Source organism: Vanellus vanellus (assembly GCF_965231255.1).
Source record: "Vanellus vanellus genome assembly, chromosome: 19".
Classification (NCBI taxonomy): Eukaryota; Metazoa; Chordata; class Aves; order Charadriiformes; family Charadriidae; genus Vanellus; species Vanellus vanellus.
Window position 1 is genome coordinate 8,130,652 of NC_138924.1, and position 17,751 is coordinate 8,148,402.

General features: G+C 48.9%; 2 protein-coding genes across 4 annotated transcripts in view; both read left to right on the plus strand.

Annotated features, from left to right (window-relative positions):
- CPD (carboxypeptidase D) overlaps window positions 1–13,572 on the plus strand; it is a gene marked incomplete at its 5' end in the record, with an annotated part of 28,544 nt that extends 14,972 nt beyond the window's left edge. The window contains 15 exons of the mRNA XM_082493158.1: window positions 684–851; window positions 2,067–2,176; window positions 2,592–2,694; window positions 3,188–3,330; window positions 3,932–4,101; window positions 4,685–4,996; window positions 6,234–6,429; window positions 6,712–6,847; window positions 7,651–7,800; window positions 8,240–8,335; window positions 8,430–8,494; window positions 8,654–8,785; window positions 9,226–9,411; window positions 9,722–9,821; window positions 10,480–13,572. Coding sequence (XP_082349284.1) covers window positions 684–851; window positions 2,067–2,176; window positions 2,592–2,694; window positions 3,188–3,330; window positions 3,932–4,101; window positions 4,685–4,996; window positions 6,234–6,429; window positions 6,712–6,847; window positions 7,651–7,800; window positions 8,240–8,335; window positions 8,430–8,494; window positions 8,654–8,785; window positions 9,226–9,411; window positions 9,722–9,821; window positions 10,480–10,706 — 2,294 coding nt within the window. The 3' untranslated portion in view covers window positions 10,707–13,572. The remainder of the gene's footprint in view (window positions 1–683; window positions 852–2,066; window positions 2,177–2,591; window positions 2,695–3,187; window positions 3,331–3,931; window positions 4,102–4,684; window positions 4,997–6,233; window positions 6,430–6,711; window positions 6,848–7,650; window positions 7,801–8,239; window positions 8,336–8,429; window positions 8,495–8,653; window positions 8,786–9,225; window positions 9,412–9,721; window positions 9,822–10,479) is intronic.
- A 214-nt stretch (window positions 13,573–13,786) lies between these two features.
- The window catches only part of GOSR1 (golgi SNAP receptor complex member 1), a 31,126-nt gene continuing 27,161 nt past the window's right edge, over window positions 13,787–17,751 (plus strand). For 2 of the 3 annotated variants that reach the window (XM_082493184.1, XM_082493186.1), the window contains exons 1-4: window positions 13,787–13,871; window positions 14,396–14,510; window positions 16,195–16,282; window positions 16,519–16,626. In XM_082493184.1, coding sequence (XP_082349310.1) covers window positions 13,841–13,871; window positions 14,396–14,510; window positions 16,195–16,282; window positions 16,519–16,626 — 342 coding nt within the window. In that variant the 5' untranslated portion in view covers window positions 13,787–13,840. The remainder of the gene's footprint in view (window positions 13,872–14,395; window positions 14,511–16,194; window positions 16,283–16,518; window positions 16,627–17,751) is intronic. The other variant, XM_082493185.1, reaches the window with a different exon arrangement.

Here is a 17,751-nt window from a genome sequence, read left to right on the forward strand (position 1 = left end):
CTTCAGCAGTGCTATATGCTGCCCCTGTTTGGGTCCCCTTATGGTTTGTGGCTATCCCAAGGTTTATTTTAAAAAAAGACATTCCTTTGACACAGCTCATACTTGCTGTGCTTTGGTCCATGCTCTTAGTAACGTGTGATTTGGGAGCCAGGCTGTCTGCAGAGCACTTGTCCAAGGATAATATAGACTTTTATCGTGATGTTGAAATTGGCAAAAACATCCTGCAGGGAAGTCCTTAAAACTGCGTGGCTCTTGCAGATTGGCAGAACAAAGTCTGTCCAGAATGATTTTCTGGAAGCAGAGCTCTGCTTGGGTTTAACAGAGAACTTGTCCGGCTGGTTTGAGAAGGTGAGCTCTGAGGTTTCTGTGGTCGTGACATCCGGCTGCTGGTATTGTTCACGGTTCGCTGCGTCTCTGCTAGCTGTGCCCTGACTGGCACGGAGAGCCTGCGCAAACAGCCGCTGAAAGGGCCCCCGGACACCTCTGTGCACAGAGCGGGGCTGTCGCTGAAGGGGAGTGTGGGTGTCCCCTCGCTCTGGGGGTGCAGGAAGCCAGCACTGTTGTGCTCTCTGCTGTTTTCCATTAATTGGTAATTACAGGATCTGTAGTTAAGAGGCTGAAGCCTCTGCACTGAAGTGGGAACTTGCATAGGGTGCAAGCTTGAACTTGTGTTTAATTTTCAGGAGACAGAGGAGGTACCGTTGGCAGAAACAACAGCAACAACTACGACCTGAACCGAAACTTCCCAGATCAGTTCGTGCATGTGGCAGACCCTCCGCAGCCAGAAACTCTCGCTGTCATGACCTGGTTAAAGACTTACCCGTTTGTGCTCTCAGCAAACCTGCACGGAGGTATGGCAGCCAAACCGAGCTCCTTCCTCTGCGCTGAGGTTGGCGGGATGGGAGTTCGCAGGGATATCTCCGCAGCGTTCTAGGCGTGAACCCAGGAGCTCTGGCAGAGAGCGCTCTGCCCTCGGCCTTGCTGCGGCACGGCAGGCGCGAAGGCAGCGGGTTCCTGCAGCAGGGGCAAGGCCAGTTCCAAAGGGCCTCCACGAACAAAGAGTAAACCAACCTTTTTGTTCGTGTTGCTGGAAGTTGGATCAGAAGCTGGAAACAGAAGGTGAAAACCATGTCCCCGAGCACATCTGTAGGGAGTTGAAGAGGCTGCTGGGAGGATCACAGCCTCTGATCTCAAGCTCTGAAGGGAGCACACGCATTGGGGAGCAGCTAGCTCGTTGCCTGTCGGGAGGTGGGAATGGGCTCTCGTCAGCAGCTGCTCAGCAGCTGGGTCTGGGAACGAGATACAGTGCTGTGGCTGTCGGAGGCTTTGTAGTATTTATAAAACGAAGGGAATGAGATGTAATCCTGAGGGTTCCCTGCCTTGAATTGCGCGGCGGAACTATGAAATTTGCCGTAATTCAATTATCTTTCTGGAGTGATCTAAATTAAGCCTCTGTATTACAGCTTATTCCCTAGACAGTTTGTCTGCTGGCTCGTAGCTCTGGTAACTTGCAGGTGGCTGCTTTGTGCAACCACCTTTGTGCATGTTTAATTTTGTAGTGCAAAAGTACCGTGTGTGGGTACGAGGGAGCTGGCAGGTCTCCAGCAGCGGTGGTGTCTGGGGTTCCATGGTGCTATTAGCACAACTTGCGTAGGGAAAGCTTTGGTAAGCCGAAGATATAATCTGTCAGTGCTTTCAATGAACTCCAGAAGGCTGAAAAACTACAGGAGTTGGGCCAAGGGCACCGTGCTTGCTCTAGGAAATTCCTCCTCATGCTCTCTCTCCTCTGAAAGCGATTATTCCGAGGTTGTGCTCATCCCTCCTACATGTAAGAGCCAAGCCCTTGATGTGTCATGGCTTGGGTTCACTTTCCCAACTGGGTGTCTTATCTCTTCCTGAGCTTTTGGTGTCTCTTCTAGCCATTGGGCTTAATGCTTTGTTTAATGCCAAGTCTTGGGAAACAGAAGACTTGGCACCCTCTGGAGAAAAAGAAAAACTTCCCCTATTAGGCTGAGGTACCACTTGGAAAATGTGCAAGTATGAGTCAAAACTTGTTTCCCCTGCAGGCTCTCTGGTGGTTAATTACCCCTTTGATGACGATGAACAAGGAATAGCCATATACAGTAAATCCCCAGACGATGCTGTGTTTCAGCAGCTGGCACTTTCCTACTCCAAGGTAAAACTCTAACGGGAAAACAGGCACATCCTTCTGGGTTAACTCCTGACGCTGTTGGGAACCTCCTGAGCGGCTGGTAGCGGAGGACATGGGTACTGTGGGCGCCTGGTGGTGCAGACACAGCAGAGGCTCTCATTCCACAAGGGGATGTCCAGCACGCTCTGCCTGCAGGCACGGGGGCCAACACGCTGACGGGTGGTAGAAAGCGCTGTCCGCGCACTGGGAGGAGAGCAAGGATGTCTACGGGTTGGGGTTGGGTGTGGGTGCAGCCTGTTTGTGCTACAGCCGTGCAAACACGTGCCTGCATGCACCTCTGTGTTTGGTAACCCCAAGTGTGTGACTAATGTTAGAACAAAAGCGCCAGTGGCTGTGAAGCGCAGAGACTCAGCTCCACATGTTGCATCTTGTTTTTTAGGAAAATACAAAGATGTATCAGGGAAGTCCTTGTAAGGATATGTACCCCACTGAGTACTTCCCGCATGGCATCACTAATGGGGCTCAGTGGTACAATGTTCCAGGTAAAGTAGACCTTAAATCTCTTGCACTGTTTGCCTCCAAGTTAATGCATGTGCAGCTTAAAGAATTTAGTCTGGTCAGTCACAAGCTCTGCATTGGCCAGCCCAGGTTACTGGGGCTCAGGTTTCTTTTGTAACCTTTTAAATAATGTAACCAGATAAAGTTATTCCTGAGGGAAGGAATTTATAGTGTAGTTTTTCTAGCTATTAGCAAAATGGTTTAATAAAATTTTACAGCAGTATATTAGCATGAAAGGTATTTACAAGAAGGATGGTTATTTGTCTGCTATTTTGGCATCCCTTTGAAGCTTGACTCTTGCCCTGTGTAAAAGCCTTCCCTCTTTTCTGTCTTCGGCTATAAAATGCGTGCCGTAGTTTCTACTTCATCTTTCTCTACTATGTGTTTTTTTTGTTGTTTTTTGGGGTTTTTATTTGAGCTGTGGTATAAATGCCTTCAGGAGACCTTGTCAAAACTTCTTTTACATTCCTGTTGTAGGTGGGATGCAAGACTGGAATTACTTACATACGAACTGCTTCGAAGTGACCATTGAGTTGGGCTGTGTGAAGTACCCAAAAGCTGAGGAGCTGCCAAAGTACTGGGAGCAGAACCGCCGATCTCTCCTCCAGTTCATGAAACAGGTGAGACGCTTTGACCCCAAGCAATTGTGGGAGCTGCCTCTGGGGTTTGCGTTCGATGTGCCAGAATGAACAGGCTAATCTGGGGGCTGAAGCGCGTGCTGCTTGCTGGCCAGACTGGGTACCTGCTCCACAGAAATCGTCCCTGTCAGAACATGTCTTGACAACTCCTCTCCCCCTCTTCTCAACATACCAAAAGTCTTTATGGAAACAGCAGCCAGGTGATGCAGGTGTGGGCTATTTATTTACCACTACCTTGGTTTTCCCCAGGCTGGAGTGGCCTTTGTGTGCTGTTCCCACCTGAGTTGGGGCTGGTGGTAGTGCTGCACACCTGGGGCATGCAAACAAAGGTGTGGAGCAAAGAGTGCAGTGGTGGCACCCTGAGCCAAACAATTGCTCATTGTACTCATTAGGTGATCTTTGTCCACGCCAGCTGCTGGCGAGTCTAACCTAAACCCTTTTGGAACATGTTACTCCCCTGGGAATGCTGAACTTCCTGGGCTGGAAGCTGGTGGGATCTGGGTGTCAGTGGTCCCACAGTGACGTGTGGGGTGGGAGGCAGAGCGAGGGCTGGCACTCAGTAGGGTTTCGTGTCTGTGCGCAGGTTCACCGTGGCGTCTGGGGATTTGTGCTGGATGCCATGGATGGAAGGGGCATTCTCAATGCCACCATCAGCGTTGCTGACATCAACCACCCTGTGACCACCTACAAGGATGGAGACTACTGGCGCCTCCTGGTCCAGGGGACGTACAAAATCACAGCATCTGCCCGAGGGTGAGCGAGCCATTGCACAGGGAACAAACAGCTTGCATGACTGACTTCCCAGTCCAGAGTAGTCCCATCACCTCTGTCTGCAGCAGACATAGGCATGGGTGTTTCTTCTGCCCTCTGGCATGGGCAGTTAGCAACGTGATGTCAAAGACTGCTCACCTGGCGCTGGTGTACAATCCAAATCTTCCCTGGTTTGGAGGTGGTGTGGGGAAGGAGTTGATAACTTAGTGTCTTTAGGGGAAATTCTCTTGCAGGCAGCTGCCCACAGAAATGAATTCATCACTTCAACCGCTGCCAAAGCCTTTGGGTTAAAGCAGCCTGACTTGTTGTCCCGCCAGGCTGCCACGTAACCCTGCAACACCTGAGGCAAAAGCAGCTCAGTGCCATGTGGGGCCCTGAGCTGCTCCTCGTCCTCCTGCCATTCCCATGTTCCTTTGAAGTGTTGTTGCTTTTATTGTTATACTTCTCGCTCTTGACTGGGGAGCAGTAGCAGTCCCATGCGAGTGTCTAGTTAGGAAGAGGGGTGGCTTGTTGTGGGAGGCCTTGAACCCCTGACGTTTCTTTGTGCCTTCTCTTCCCTGGGCAGGTATGATCCGGTCACTAAGACGGTGGAAGTTGGCAGCAAAGGTGGGGTGCAGGTCAACTTCACTCTTTCACGGACAGACATCAAAGTGGAGGAGGGGAAGGTGCCAGTCCTGAACACCCCAGACACCAGTGACCCCAACGAGAAGGAGTTTGAGACCCTGATCAAAGATCTCTCTGCTGAGAATGGCCTGGAGCGCCTCCTGCTTACCTCCTCAGGGGATGTCTCTCCTTACCGATACCGCCCTTACAAGGATCTCTCTGAGTTCCTCCGAGGCCTCTACCTCAACTACCCACACATCACAAATCTCACCAGGTGAAAACTCAAAGCACCAGTGCTCAGCTCCTCCCGGAGCAGCAGCCTGTGGTAGGGAAGGAGTGAAATGATGAGCCACGAATACAGTGCAGAGATGGGGAGCTCATCTCTCCACTTCCCTGTGGTGCCTGAGTTCGAGGGAGCCCCGTGGATAAGGGCATGGTGGCAGAGCAGTGGCTGCAGGGACAGATGCATCTGCGTACTTTTTCCTGAGACATTGTTTTACTGACTTAAACCTGGGGTGCTGTCAGTTCCCCAGGGGTGCCTGGGACCGGAGATACTCCCAGCATTGATATCCCAGGTTTCTGCAAATATGTCCGTTCCACGCTATGTCCTCCTTTTTCCAAATCCTTTCTGACATCTACCCTGCTAGAGAGTCCCCAGCAGAAGTGATCAAATTTGACTTACAAATCTCAAACGGCCTTCTTTGATTGTCTGCCTTCGGATTTTAATTCAGTAGTGCAAGACGTGTTTGAGTTAGCTTGCCCTGAGCCAAGGTCTCTGCCCTCCTGCAGGAGACCAGCTGCTGCAGTGTTCTCCTTTCCTTTGTGACCTGTAGCGCTTACCCTCTGTCAGCTTTAGAAAGCACAAATCTCTTTGTCCCAGGACCTCATTTGCTTGTTGTTACCAGGCACAACGTGCTCATGTGCTGTCCCCACTGGTGCCAAGGCTGCTTTTCTGATCTGTAGCCCCTATTGTCTGTCCAGTTGCATCAGCCCCGATTGTGTTCCCTGCTTTGCTCACATTCACTTTGCTAACTTAATGGCACGACTGTAGCAACAACTTATGCATTCCTGGAAATAGACCTGCTTTTGTCCTCTTAAACCGGGTGCTTTATAAATTAGTGTGATGTCCAGATGTATCCCACTCTGAAGGGGGGGGGGAATACAAAAAACAACCCACAACATTGGAAGCACAGAGGCGTTTAGCAGTTCTGCGTTTATGGTGGTGGTACAGGCTATACGGAGATACATGGAGCGCTGGGCATCCTGTACATCTGGACCTGGATATGTTTTTACACAGATGCTTGTGTTCAAACTCATGTTTTTAGTGAATTTGGTTCAGTGCTGCTGAAAATCTCTCATAATGTGGTTGTGTTTTGTGTGTCACTTGTCCTTGCAGCCTCCTTGTGGAGGTTGGCAGCGGTTCCTTTCCACACCGGGATTTCTCCATGAGGCCAGGCTAGGGCTGCGGCTCTGTTCCTGAGCTCACCCTCTGGTTTCTCATCTCTTGGCAGTTTGGGTCAGAGCGTCGAGTTCCGTCAGATCTGGTCCCTTGAAATCTCCAACAAGCCCAACCAGTCTGAACCTGAGGAGCCAAAGATCCGCTTTGTTGCTGGTATTCATGGAAACGCTCCCGTTGGTACGGAGCTGCTCCTGGCACTGGCAGAATTTCTTTGCATGAACTACAAGAAGAATGCTGCTGTTACAAAGGTGAGAAGCCAATGCGAGGGATTGTCTTGGAGCCCTCCAGTTATATCCTGAGAAGACAGTGCTCACTGGGAGAAACTTGTCTTGTTAACAGTGGGTTGTGGGTTTCAGCGATCCCACACATTAAGGGGGAGGTGGTGTGAGATCCACAGGCCAGTGGGAACTTCTGACGGCTGATATCAATATAAGCAGTAGTTCCTAGGATGAGATCTGGGCGAATGAGATGTACAGAGAATGAACCCTACTAATTGCACTTTACATACTCTTTCTCCTCCTTTTGTTCAGCTGATTGACCGAACACGGATTGTGATTGTGCCTTCCCTGAATCCAGATGGACGGGAGATAGCGCAGGAGAGAGGCTGCACGTCGAAGATAGGACAGACTAACGCTCATGGCAGAGATCTGGACACAGATTTCACAAGTAAAGCAAACTAAAGCAGTGATGCGCAGTGTCCCTGTAGAAATGCAGGCTGCTGTAGAAGTCTCCTGTTAGCTGCTCTAGGGTTGGGTGTCATCGTTTGGTTACAGGGTAAAGAGAGCAGCACTCCTGCCCTGGAGCCCCGGCAGTACAACCGCTGGGAAGCTGCCAAAGCTTTGATCCCCCTTACAGATGGTAATTTGCAGTCCCTTACTTGCAATGAAAAGATGAAGCAGAGCTCCTCAGGAATAGTCCAGAGGATGGACAACACCTAATGTCTTTTTTGTGTTAATTGATTTCTTTCAAAGACACGTTTCTGAAAAATTACCTCTGTTCATGCTCCCTGGAGACAGTCTCCTTTTTTCATGCTTTCCTGGTTTCCACGTAACTGCCTGCTGTATCCATAGCAGTGTATCAGTGCTGTGCCCACCCTTCCTGGGGATGAGGCGTTCTCTCTGGCAAGGTTTGACTGGGGTCATCCCATTTTTAAGAAAATGTCAGTTCAGTGACATTGAGGAGAGCAAACACACGTGAAATATGCTCTGCGTCACAAAAGTAAATAGCTTGGGGAAATAGCGATGTGTCACATTTGTTTTAGCTTTGCAGATGAATTCCCCCCATGGGTAATGTGGACTAGGTGCTTTACTTGGTCAGTCAGGTGCATCTGCTGAGATCCACCAAATACCTTTTAATACCTGCAGCAGACTTAATTTCAGACATAAACAAAGAATGTACTTCTGTTGGCCTCTCAAGCAGCAAGGAAACTGTTGTCAATTCCCTTTTCTATTTGTTGTTCTGATTTACAGGCAATTACTCCCGGTACTCGGGGACACGAGAGCCTGAGACCAAAGCCATCATAGAGAACTTGATATTGAAGCAGGATTTCAGCCTCTCGGTTGCTCTGGATGGAGGATCTCTGCTTGTCACTTACCCATATGATAAGCCAGTGCAGACAGGTATGAGTAACCCCTCCAGGGCTTTGCACGTAGTTACCCTCGGGCTGTCTCTGCAGAAGTTCATGTGACTGCATGGTGTAAGAGCTTCTTGCGCTGGTGGTGTTCTGTGGCCTCCGTTTGTGTTCAGCCCTTTGTATCTGGAGTTGACGGTCTGTTAAGTAGAGCTATAAAACCTCACAGGATCCAGCTAGGGACCAGAACACTTATCATTTTTGTTCTTACAACGGTATTTCAACTTTTCCTCTGCCAAAGCCAGTATAAAGTCTGCTTTTGGTACCATCCCTCAGTGTTAGAGGAAATCTGGAATGCCCCTGAAACAAAGTGTGTCACTCTTTAATACAGGATCATGGGGTTAGAATAGGAATCTGCCTGCCCTCCCCCCACCCCCCCACCCCAGTGAATAGGATTTGCACTCTAAGTCTCACTTTTCTCTTCATAGTGGAGAACAAAGAAACACTGAAGCATTTGGCATCTCTGTATGCAAACAACCATCCGCTGATGCATTTGGGCCAGCCAGGCTGTCCAAATAAGTCAGGTATGTTTGGCTGAATCCTTTAACCCCCCCGTCAGCTTGTGCTAGACTCTGCTCGGAGCAGATCTGTCTGACGGCCGCATTCTTGCTCTCGCAGATGAGAATATTCCTGGCGGTGTGATCCGTGGCTCTGAATGGCACAGTCACTTGGGAAGTATGAAGGTACTTTGTACGGCACAAGGCTTTCCACCTCTCTTCAGCAAGCATTAAAAAGCATATTTGTTCTGATGTCTGGGCAAAACTTGCGCACCTCCAGCTGCACTTTGCAAAGCTTTTTAAATACCGCCTCTTCTGTTGTAACTGTGGTTTTGTTTTTTGCAGGATTTCAGCGTTACTTTTGGTCATTGTCCTGAGATCACTGTTTATACCAGCTGCTGTTACTTCCCGAGCGCAGGACAGCTTCCCGGCCTGTGGGCAGACCATAGGAAATCTCTCCTTAGCATGCTCGTGGAGGTGAGCCGCAGCCTGTGGGAGAAAATTCTGTCAAGGAGTGGAGGTAGTGGGCTGGGTGGAGGGTGGGGAGGGGGAGAGGAAGTGGGTAGTGGGTAGTGGAGGGTGGGGAGGGGGAGAGGAAGACAGCAGTATGGAGAGTCTTTGTGTTTTTATTGGTGCTATGTAACTACGGGTGGTCAAAATTTAAGACTGCGTGAGGAATGGATTGAACAGAGGCAGCAAGTGACCAGGAAATGTGTTGACATGAGAGTTAAACATCTGTGCTGTGTTGCCTTATGGTGGGCTGCACAGTCCTTGCAGTATTGTGTACTTTTATTTATTATGGTGCTCAGGGATGGAGAATGGGCTGCATTTTGAGGGGGGGATTAGGTCCTATTTTGGTTACAAATGTGCTATACTTTTGGATCTGAACATGAAGTGTTTGAAATGCTTTATTTCAGGTTCATAAAGGAGTCCATGGGTTTGTCCAAGACAAGAGTGGCAAGCCAATTTCTAAAGCTACCATTGTTCTTAATGAAGGTTTGAGGGTGTATACTAAAGAAGGTGGCTATTTCCACGTGCTGTTGGCTCCGGGTTTGCATAACATCAATGCAATAGCTGACGGGTACCAGCAGAAACATGTCAAGGTATGTGAGTATCTGTATTGGAGATCTTTCCCCGGCTCCTGTCACATAAAGGCATCCTCTGTTTGGGCTCTGCCTCGTTGGCTGTTTAGCTGCTGACTGTGTGCTCAGGGTAGCTATTTTCTGCCTTGATACAATGGATGGAGAATTTCCCAGCACAGCAGGGTTGGTTTGGACAGTGGCTTTTCTTTCCATTGCACTTTGTCTTTGGCGTCCACCAAGTCCTTTCCTGGTCAGCAAGTACATCTTTTGTCTGGCCACCTAACAAAGGTGCAAGCCTTGAGGCAGTCTGAACTCTCCTATCTTTCTGCAGGTCTTCGTACGTCATGATGCACCCAGCTCTGTGTTCATTGTATTTGACACGGAAAACAGGATATTTGGTCTGCCAAGGGAGCTGGTTGTAACTGTTGCAGGTATAGTGACAGTTTTGATCAAAGCTTTGAGCTTTGCTTTTGTACAGGTTCCTGCTGACAATGACCCTTCACTGAACCGGAAAAGTAGCCTGCAGACTTAAGCCATCTCCTGCTTTCCCTTCTGAACACGTGCTTGTCCTTGCAAACTGGTCCAACGAGCCTTGGATCTGGTGATGCTGGGCTGGCAGATGGGAGGGAGGGAGGGAGGGAGTAAAGAGTGTTGCAGGAGTCTGAAGGGTTCAGAGCGGATTTTGAGATGCCTGGAGTGGGGAGGGCCTGTTTGTGCATAGAGCTGGGAGGTCTTGCTTCTTCCTCGGGGTTTCTTTGAGTAGTGTGGCACCAGGTAAACATTAACAGATTATTTTTTTTTTTTGTCAAGATGGCAGCTGTTGGGGAGGCTAGAGTTTATACCTGGTAGTCTGCACAGGAGTTCAGTGGTGCTATCCTCGATTAGACACACAGAAAGTAAAGCTAGTGCAGCGCTGCTCTGGGAGCACCTCTCTTGCATGGCACATCTGTGGCCTAGGATGAAGGAGCGGGGTCACAGTGAAGGGAGGAAAGTGGTTGTGACTGTGGAAGGGAAGAGAGATGGTGGCAAGCTTAGGAGCCTCTGGGGTGGGGGAACATGGCATTAACTTTAATATCTTCTGTCTGGCAGGTGCAAGTATGTCTGCTCTGGTCCTCACCGCCTGTATCATCTGGTGTGTCTGCTCAATTAAGTCCAACAGACACAAGGATGGCTTCCACCGTCTCCGGCAACATCACGACGATTATGAGGACGAAATCCGCATGATGTCCACAGGCTCAAAGAAGTCCCTCCTGAGCCATGAATTCCAGGATGAAACAGACACTGAAGAAGAAACATTGTACTCCAGCAAACACTGACACCTCCCCATCAGGAAAGGAGGTTCCCATGGACCAGACCTGGTGGTGGGGGGCGATCCCTGTGGTTCCGTTTATGAAACGTTAGCTTGCAGGTTGTGTCCTCCAGAGGTGTGGGTGGCAGCTCCCAACTTCCCTCTGCTATTTGCTCTGTTCCTATGTACGTGCAAATCAGTGGGTGTTGGAGGCAGTGTTTGGGCTAAGGACATGGCTTGTTTCATTTTTGGATCAAGATCTGGAGGTTCACATGACGTTGTTTGAAAGGCAACTTAACAGGGTGGCCAACAGAGTTCCTAGCACTTCCCCAGCATCTCAGCACAGTGAGAAGATGGTGGGGAAGTGCCCCAAGACCTGCACAGGGTCGTAGTTAAAACACTCCAAAGCAGTTTCTCTACCTGTTTTGATTTCGTGTTTTCCACTCTGTACTTGCGGGACTCCAGATCCTTCACTTGACTCCACATTCTGCAGAGCAGCCCTTGGAAAAAAAGACTATTTGGTTCTCAGCTGCTCCCTTGGAGCTTTTCCCCACCATGAGATGCTGTGGCCTGCTATGATCTGCAGTGGTTGTGGAGCACGTCTAACGTGTTGCTAGTTCCAGGCAGTGACTTGGCATCCTGAAAGCTGGGGGAGATGACATCCATTCTTGATGTGAGCTGGAGAGAGGAGCAAATGTCGGAGCTTCAGCGAACTCTGACAAAGTTCAGTTGCTTGCCAGCTCTGCAGTACTGCTGTCCTGACTTCTGGGGAAGAAAGAAACTTTATCCCCATCACCTCCAGTTGCTTCTTATTTGTGTAGTAGACTTGGCCTTTGCGGTCTCATGTTAGCGTTAACAGCACAGTGTCTGGAAGAGCAACAGAAGGTTGTTCTCAGCAAATGGATAAACTGATTGTGGTGGATACTGTAGAAAAGCAATCAGTTACTGACTCCACCTGATCGGTTTTGCTCAAGTCCACCACTATTCAGGAGGAAGCAGTGAAATCTGACCTCTGCTTTGTATTTGAGCATTATTGGAGCAGCAGGGAGAGGTCATGGGAGTATCCATGGCCCAACTTCAGTCTTAAACTTTGAAGAAAAGCTGCACAATTCACCTTTGTCCACCTAATACCATTTAGTGATCAGACCACTTTGGAAACACCCTCTCATCAAGCTCTGGTGATGGTAGGCATCAAATTAGCCTGCTGACTTGGCTCTGCTCTGCTACTGCAGCATCCCTGAAGTATGCAGCAAGAGCTCCACCTGCTTGTGTGTCTGCAGTTGTGTCTGCTGCTGCAGGGGCTTGGGTGCAAGGCGTGAGGAAGGGCTGAACGGCTGTTCTGAAGGAGAAGAAGGGAAAACCAGCCAAATTCTGGTTTGTAGGACTTGTCAGGAAGTTGGAAAGAGGAGCCGCAGTGTGCATCCTCAAGACACGTTATGTTTATGGGGAATAGAAGGGATGCCCAGAGGGGAAGAATGACTGAAACATTTGATTTCCAAAGCCTTTATGCATCTCTGGCGTTCCTGTGCTTTCTGGGCAGAAGGCTGGGGTTAGAATAGGCACTTAGTTTCTTGCTGCTCATTTTCTTTTTTTAATTCTTGCCCCGCTGCCCCAAGCTCCTGTGTGCTGGGGCCTGGCACAGCAACTTCTTAGGCATCTAGTTTGCCCTGAGCTGATCTGTTCTCCAGCAGCCTGGGGCGGTCCACTAGGGAAACCTGGATGTGGTGTCTATGGGGGGAGTTTGCACCCAAATATATGACGGGGTCTGTTCTGCAGCACTCTGACCTGGTCTCTGGGGCAACAGCGCAGCAGATTCCCTGTTAAAGGCTGTTGGGCCATCTCATCTGGGGAAGGAGCTGTTTCTCACCTCTGCCTGTGGTAGATGCCCTTCCAGAACGACGTGCTGTCATGCTCATCGTCTCAGCTGATTTGTGCAGTTATCTGGAGGGACAAAGATAACCCTTGGACACCAGTGTACCTTCTTCCCTCTTCTATGGGGAACTATATTGCAAGAAACATGTGATGAGATCGGGCTGGGGAGGTGTGCTGGGAACAGGGAGATGAGGCTGAGCCTTCCCTGTGCTCTTGTCCTGTGTCCCTGTCGTGTGAAAGAGCTGCTCTTGTTGCCTCTGTTCTGCAGGAGCCCTGAACATCCCTGTGCCTGCTCCCAGCTCCTCGTCCTGAGCACGGGATGGTTTGGTCCTGGGCTGTGACCCTTTTTCATGTGTAATGGGCGGTAGCACACCAGCACGCAGTAGCGTTAACTACCAAACTTTTCCTGCTTCTGAGGGCTTTAACAAGAGACAGGGCTGGGGTTTTATATTAAAGTTGAGTTTGCAAAGGGCTCTGTGTGGGCTTTGTTTGCTCTGGCAGCAGGTAAGGGACGGTGCTGGCCTTGCTTTGTCCCACTAGCAATAGGTCTCTGAGAGTGCATTTTGCAATTAGCCTGGAGTAGGTGCATATTTTTAAGGTGAGTGGATTTGAGATGTTTTACAAATGCGTGAGACTTGACGCAGCAGGACCAGGTGGGGCGTCAGGTTCTTGCTCTGTGCTCGGAGACGCAGCAAGTAAGCGCTGGGCCCGGCTGGCTGTCGCCAGGAACGGCCTCCCCTCCCTGTCAGTCTGTCTGTCTGTCCGTCCGTCCGTCCATCCGTGGGAGCGCCCGTGCTGCTTGAGGCGAGCGGCCGGTCCCCTGCGGGCGCTTGTCCCTGGAGCGTGTCGGTCCATGCACTGTGCCTTCAAATGTACATTTTTAAAAGGGACTTGAATTGCCTTTTCCTGGAAGCGGGACGGGGCGGCGTGAGGCGAGGCCTGGCTCTGCTCTCAGCCAGGCCCTCTGTTTTTTACCTGTATACTGAGATCCAATAATCTGTATAAAACTATTTTGATGTCCACCTGCCTTGTCTCGTTCATCCTACACCGGGCAGCGGGGGCTCGGGGCTGGAAGGAGGTCGCGGAGGGGGCCGGGGCCGGCGCGTCCCGCCCGGCGTTCGGCGCTGCAAGGGGGCGGTGGTGGCGGCGCGACACCGCCCAGCCGCTGGGGGGCGCTGCAGCGGGAGGTCCGCCCGTCCCGCCGGGCGCCGCGCCTCCAGGAAGACGCTCTGGTCCGTCCTTCTCGGCGGCGCGGTCTCGCCGGGCCGCGGCTGACGTTGGATAACAAAGATGGCGGCGGGGAGCAGCAACTACTGGGAAGGCGAGTGGGGCCTGAGGGCGGTGGGGACGGGGCGTTTGCGGTCCGCGGGGCCCTCCCGGGGCACAGCCCGGCCCGGGCACGGCGGAACGGCCGCCGTTTCCCTCTGCCCGCCTCCGGGGACCCGGCGCCGCCCGCGCCCGGAGGCTGCGGTGGCTCTGTCGGCCCCTCAGCCATGAGGCGTCGGTGTCCGGCTGAGCCCGGCGGCGGGGAGGCCCCGGGGTGAGGGGGCGGCACCCTGCGCCGGGCCCTCCCGGTCGCGGGGACAGGGCCTGCGGGTGTCCAGCCAGGGACCCCCTTTCAGCGTGTGGGGCTCCCCCATCTCCGAGGGCCCCCCCCCGTTGTCGGTCCCCGCTTGTCTGTGGGGTCCTCCCTCCTCTGTGGGGTTCCCCTCTGTGGGGCTCCGGGCGGTCTGGGCCGGCTCCGCTGGAAAGCACCTGGTGAAAACGCGTGTCCCCCTCCCCGAAAGGCGTGGGGTCGCTGGGCGGGTTTGTGACTTCTCCCCCGATCTCGGCCGCCCTGTGCAGATCTCAGGAAGCAGGCGAGGCAGCTGGAGAACGAGCTGGACCTGAAGCTGGTCTCCTTCAGCAAACTCTGCACCAGCTACAGCAGCACCCGAGACGGAAGGCGCGACAGGTATAGGTACTAGCCCGTTTCTTTACGTTTTAAGTGCTGCTTGCGGTACTTGGTTCGTTTTTATAATTTGCTGAATGCTAGTCCCACCTGTGGCTTTTATGCTTGGCTTCTTAAGAAGCTCGTTTCAGCACTTTTTCATGCTGTGGTGCTGGTATTGGTCTTGACGCAACATTGAGTGATACTGGCACATGAGTCAGAAAGGTGTAGGGGCAGCGGTGGTACATCATAAGAGCGTACGTGTCACTAGGGGAAGCTGAATTTGAACTTCAGTCTGTAACTGGAGTTAGTGTGTGAACTAATTATATGGCTTTTTAATGCTCACTACATCGCCTTATTTTCCAGTTTTTCTTGTATTAAGCTAGCAGGAGGTTTTCAGGGACTTCAGTATTAGGGGAATTTAGTCTTATGCCTCACATGTGGTGTGGTGTTTGTGATCCCTGTTTTAACGATGAGGGAACTGGAGCGCTGAGCAGCTGTGACTGGTCCAAGGTTGGGCAGAGGACCAGCCCTTCCTTCAGAAGGGGTTGCTGTTTCCTTCTGGCTTAAGACGAGTAATAATGAGAGATATATATGTTTTTGTCTATATATGAACCAGATACATACATACATGTGTGTTTATATGTATGAATAGTTTCTGTTTGCTTTAGGCAGATTCATGCTTGACTGAAGAATTAGTATGATAAAACTTTTCAAGTCCATATAGCTTATGGGCCAGGGTTGAGGTCTTCCCTGCAGTTTCACAGCACTGATTACCGACTTTTCTGTCACTATACACAACCTTTAAAAACTGCCGTTCTTTGCTTATTAACTGTGGGTCCCAACGCTGTGTATCATGAGTATGATTACTGTATGTATGTGTGTTGGTATTTTTATTTATTTTAATTGATGATTGAATCCATTTTGAACCTTTCCATGGATTTCTAGTTCTGGTACCCTGAGAGAGCTCAAGAATGATCATGTTACTCTTGAATCAGAGTCCTAGTCTCTCTCTTGTTTCCAGCTTTGTGCTGTTACTTGCAATGTAATCTAATCGTTTTAGTTATTTTTGCTGTCCTGTGCAAAACTTACTTGTCTTACTTTGGTTATGGTAGCTTACCAAAGCAAAGAGTAGTGTCTGAAAGGTGCTAGTTACCGTACTTCTACTTGGCGTACTAAGTGTTGTGCTTCTGTTGCTTAGATATGACTTCTCATGGTTTTACTTTATCTTAAAAAGCATAGGGAAGGTGTATTGTATGAATCTGTAATTGTGATAAATTGTGTGGTTTGTATTGCTCTGTAGAACACTGACTGCTTAATAGATCAGTGGGTTGTCCTAGCCCTGCGTTATTAAGGTGTAATTGTCTAGCTGGTGTAACATGCTAATAGTGCAGTGCTCCCACCTGACAATAAATAAATAAATCAAGCTTAAAAGTTGGGCAGAGAAGGGCACTGGTGCTAGATACGTGCTAGTAGTGCTTGGTGACAAGCATATCTTCCAAGCAGAGGTTATATTTTCCCCAAGTGATACTGTGTCATTGTTCAGATAAGAGTTAAAGGCATGTCTGATAAGAAAATATAGTTTTTCTGAGCTTAATTAATCTCTCTAGGAAACCTGGGTAGAGGAGCTTGCTAACAGTAGTGCTTCCTTATTTCTTGCATTTATGAAAAGATGATGTACCTTTCAGTAACTGCTCCTCTTCTTTTCCCTTAGCTCTGATACAACTCCTCTCTTAAATGGATCAAGCCAGGACAGAATGTTTGAGACCATGGCTGTGGAGATTGAACAACTTCTGGGAAAGGTAACTCAAGTTACTGTGGTTTTACTTCAGCATCTAGGAAATACTGTGGTACAGGTTCCTGTGATGAATGTTAGGAAATACTAGTGTGGGTGATGCACAAGTGTTTCTGAGGGTATGTATCTCATTAGAGCTAGCTCCTTCAACTTAGGTGTTGTAACTTTCTTACAAGAATAAGCCATTTCATGTTTTAGTTTGTGGTTTTTTGTTTTGTTTTGTTTTGTTTTTCCCTCCTCTAGCTTACTGGAATAAATGACAAAATGGCAGAATATACAAATAGCGCAGGAGTCCCGTCCCTGAATGCTGCACTGATGCATACGTTACAGCGTCATAGAGACATATTGCAGGTAACAAATGCGTTTCCTTCTTGCTTTTATTTTGTTGTTTTGTTTGGAATCATTATTAATAGTGCTGATATCACAGCATGCTTGAATGTCTTGCCAGAAGATTTAAATGCCACTGATCCCATCTCACTTTTCTTCTCTTTGAGAACCCCAGTAAATGAACTATGACTTGAAAAAAATAGCATTTTTTTATGTCATGTTGGTGACTAGCACCTAGCTAAGAACAGTGAAGCATGCCGTCTTGTATAGGTATCTTTTATATAGCAAAAGGGGAATGGAACTGTAATTAGTTATCTTGTCTGTGTGGTTGGTCACATAGCAATATGAGAGGGAACATCACATTTAAGATACGTTTGCAATCGTGTTTTCTTATCTAAACTACTAAAGGGACTTGAAGGAAATGTGATGGCTAAAGCTACTAATTAGTGTTATAAATCAACAATGTTTCAAACTGTCGATGTTTTCATAACATAGTAGTGTTAAAAATGCATGATTTATTATTTATTGGCTGGTCATACACAGTTTAATTTCTGGTTTGTACTTATACAATATAAAAAGCATAGTGTTTTGTAAAAGCCATAGCATTTATATGAAAAATTCTGCTAAATGTTACAATGACTTTGGTGGACACCAATTGCCAGTTAAATTGGTTTTCAAGAAGTACTAGCTGCCTGAAATGTAAAATTGCAACTTGAACATTAAAAAAAGTTGTTGTCACTGTTTAGAAAAGACTTTTTTTTTCATCTGGTGTAAGGTGAAATAAACCCAAGAACATCTTTACCGCACCAAATAAGTAGGCTTTGCTACGGCTTCTTATTCAGCCAGTAATGGGAGATTCCAACACAAAATGATAATTCATCAGAAAGGTGAAGATATATGAAATTGGGACAAGGAATTACAGTGGATTTCCCTCTATAACCTTAGCTGTACCTATCAAAAGTTAGCAAATACTGCAAGAGCACAGAGTTTTAAAAATACTTTGCATTAACTTTCAAGCATTTTTGATGTTACTTAGTTAGTCTTGCACTTTGTATTAGAGAACAGTTGACATTTTAAATGATGGTTGGATCTTACTTGAGTATATCGTTTTGTTAAATTGATCTCACGATCCTCATTTTGGAGTAATTG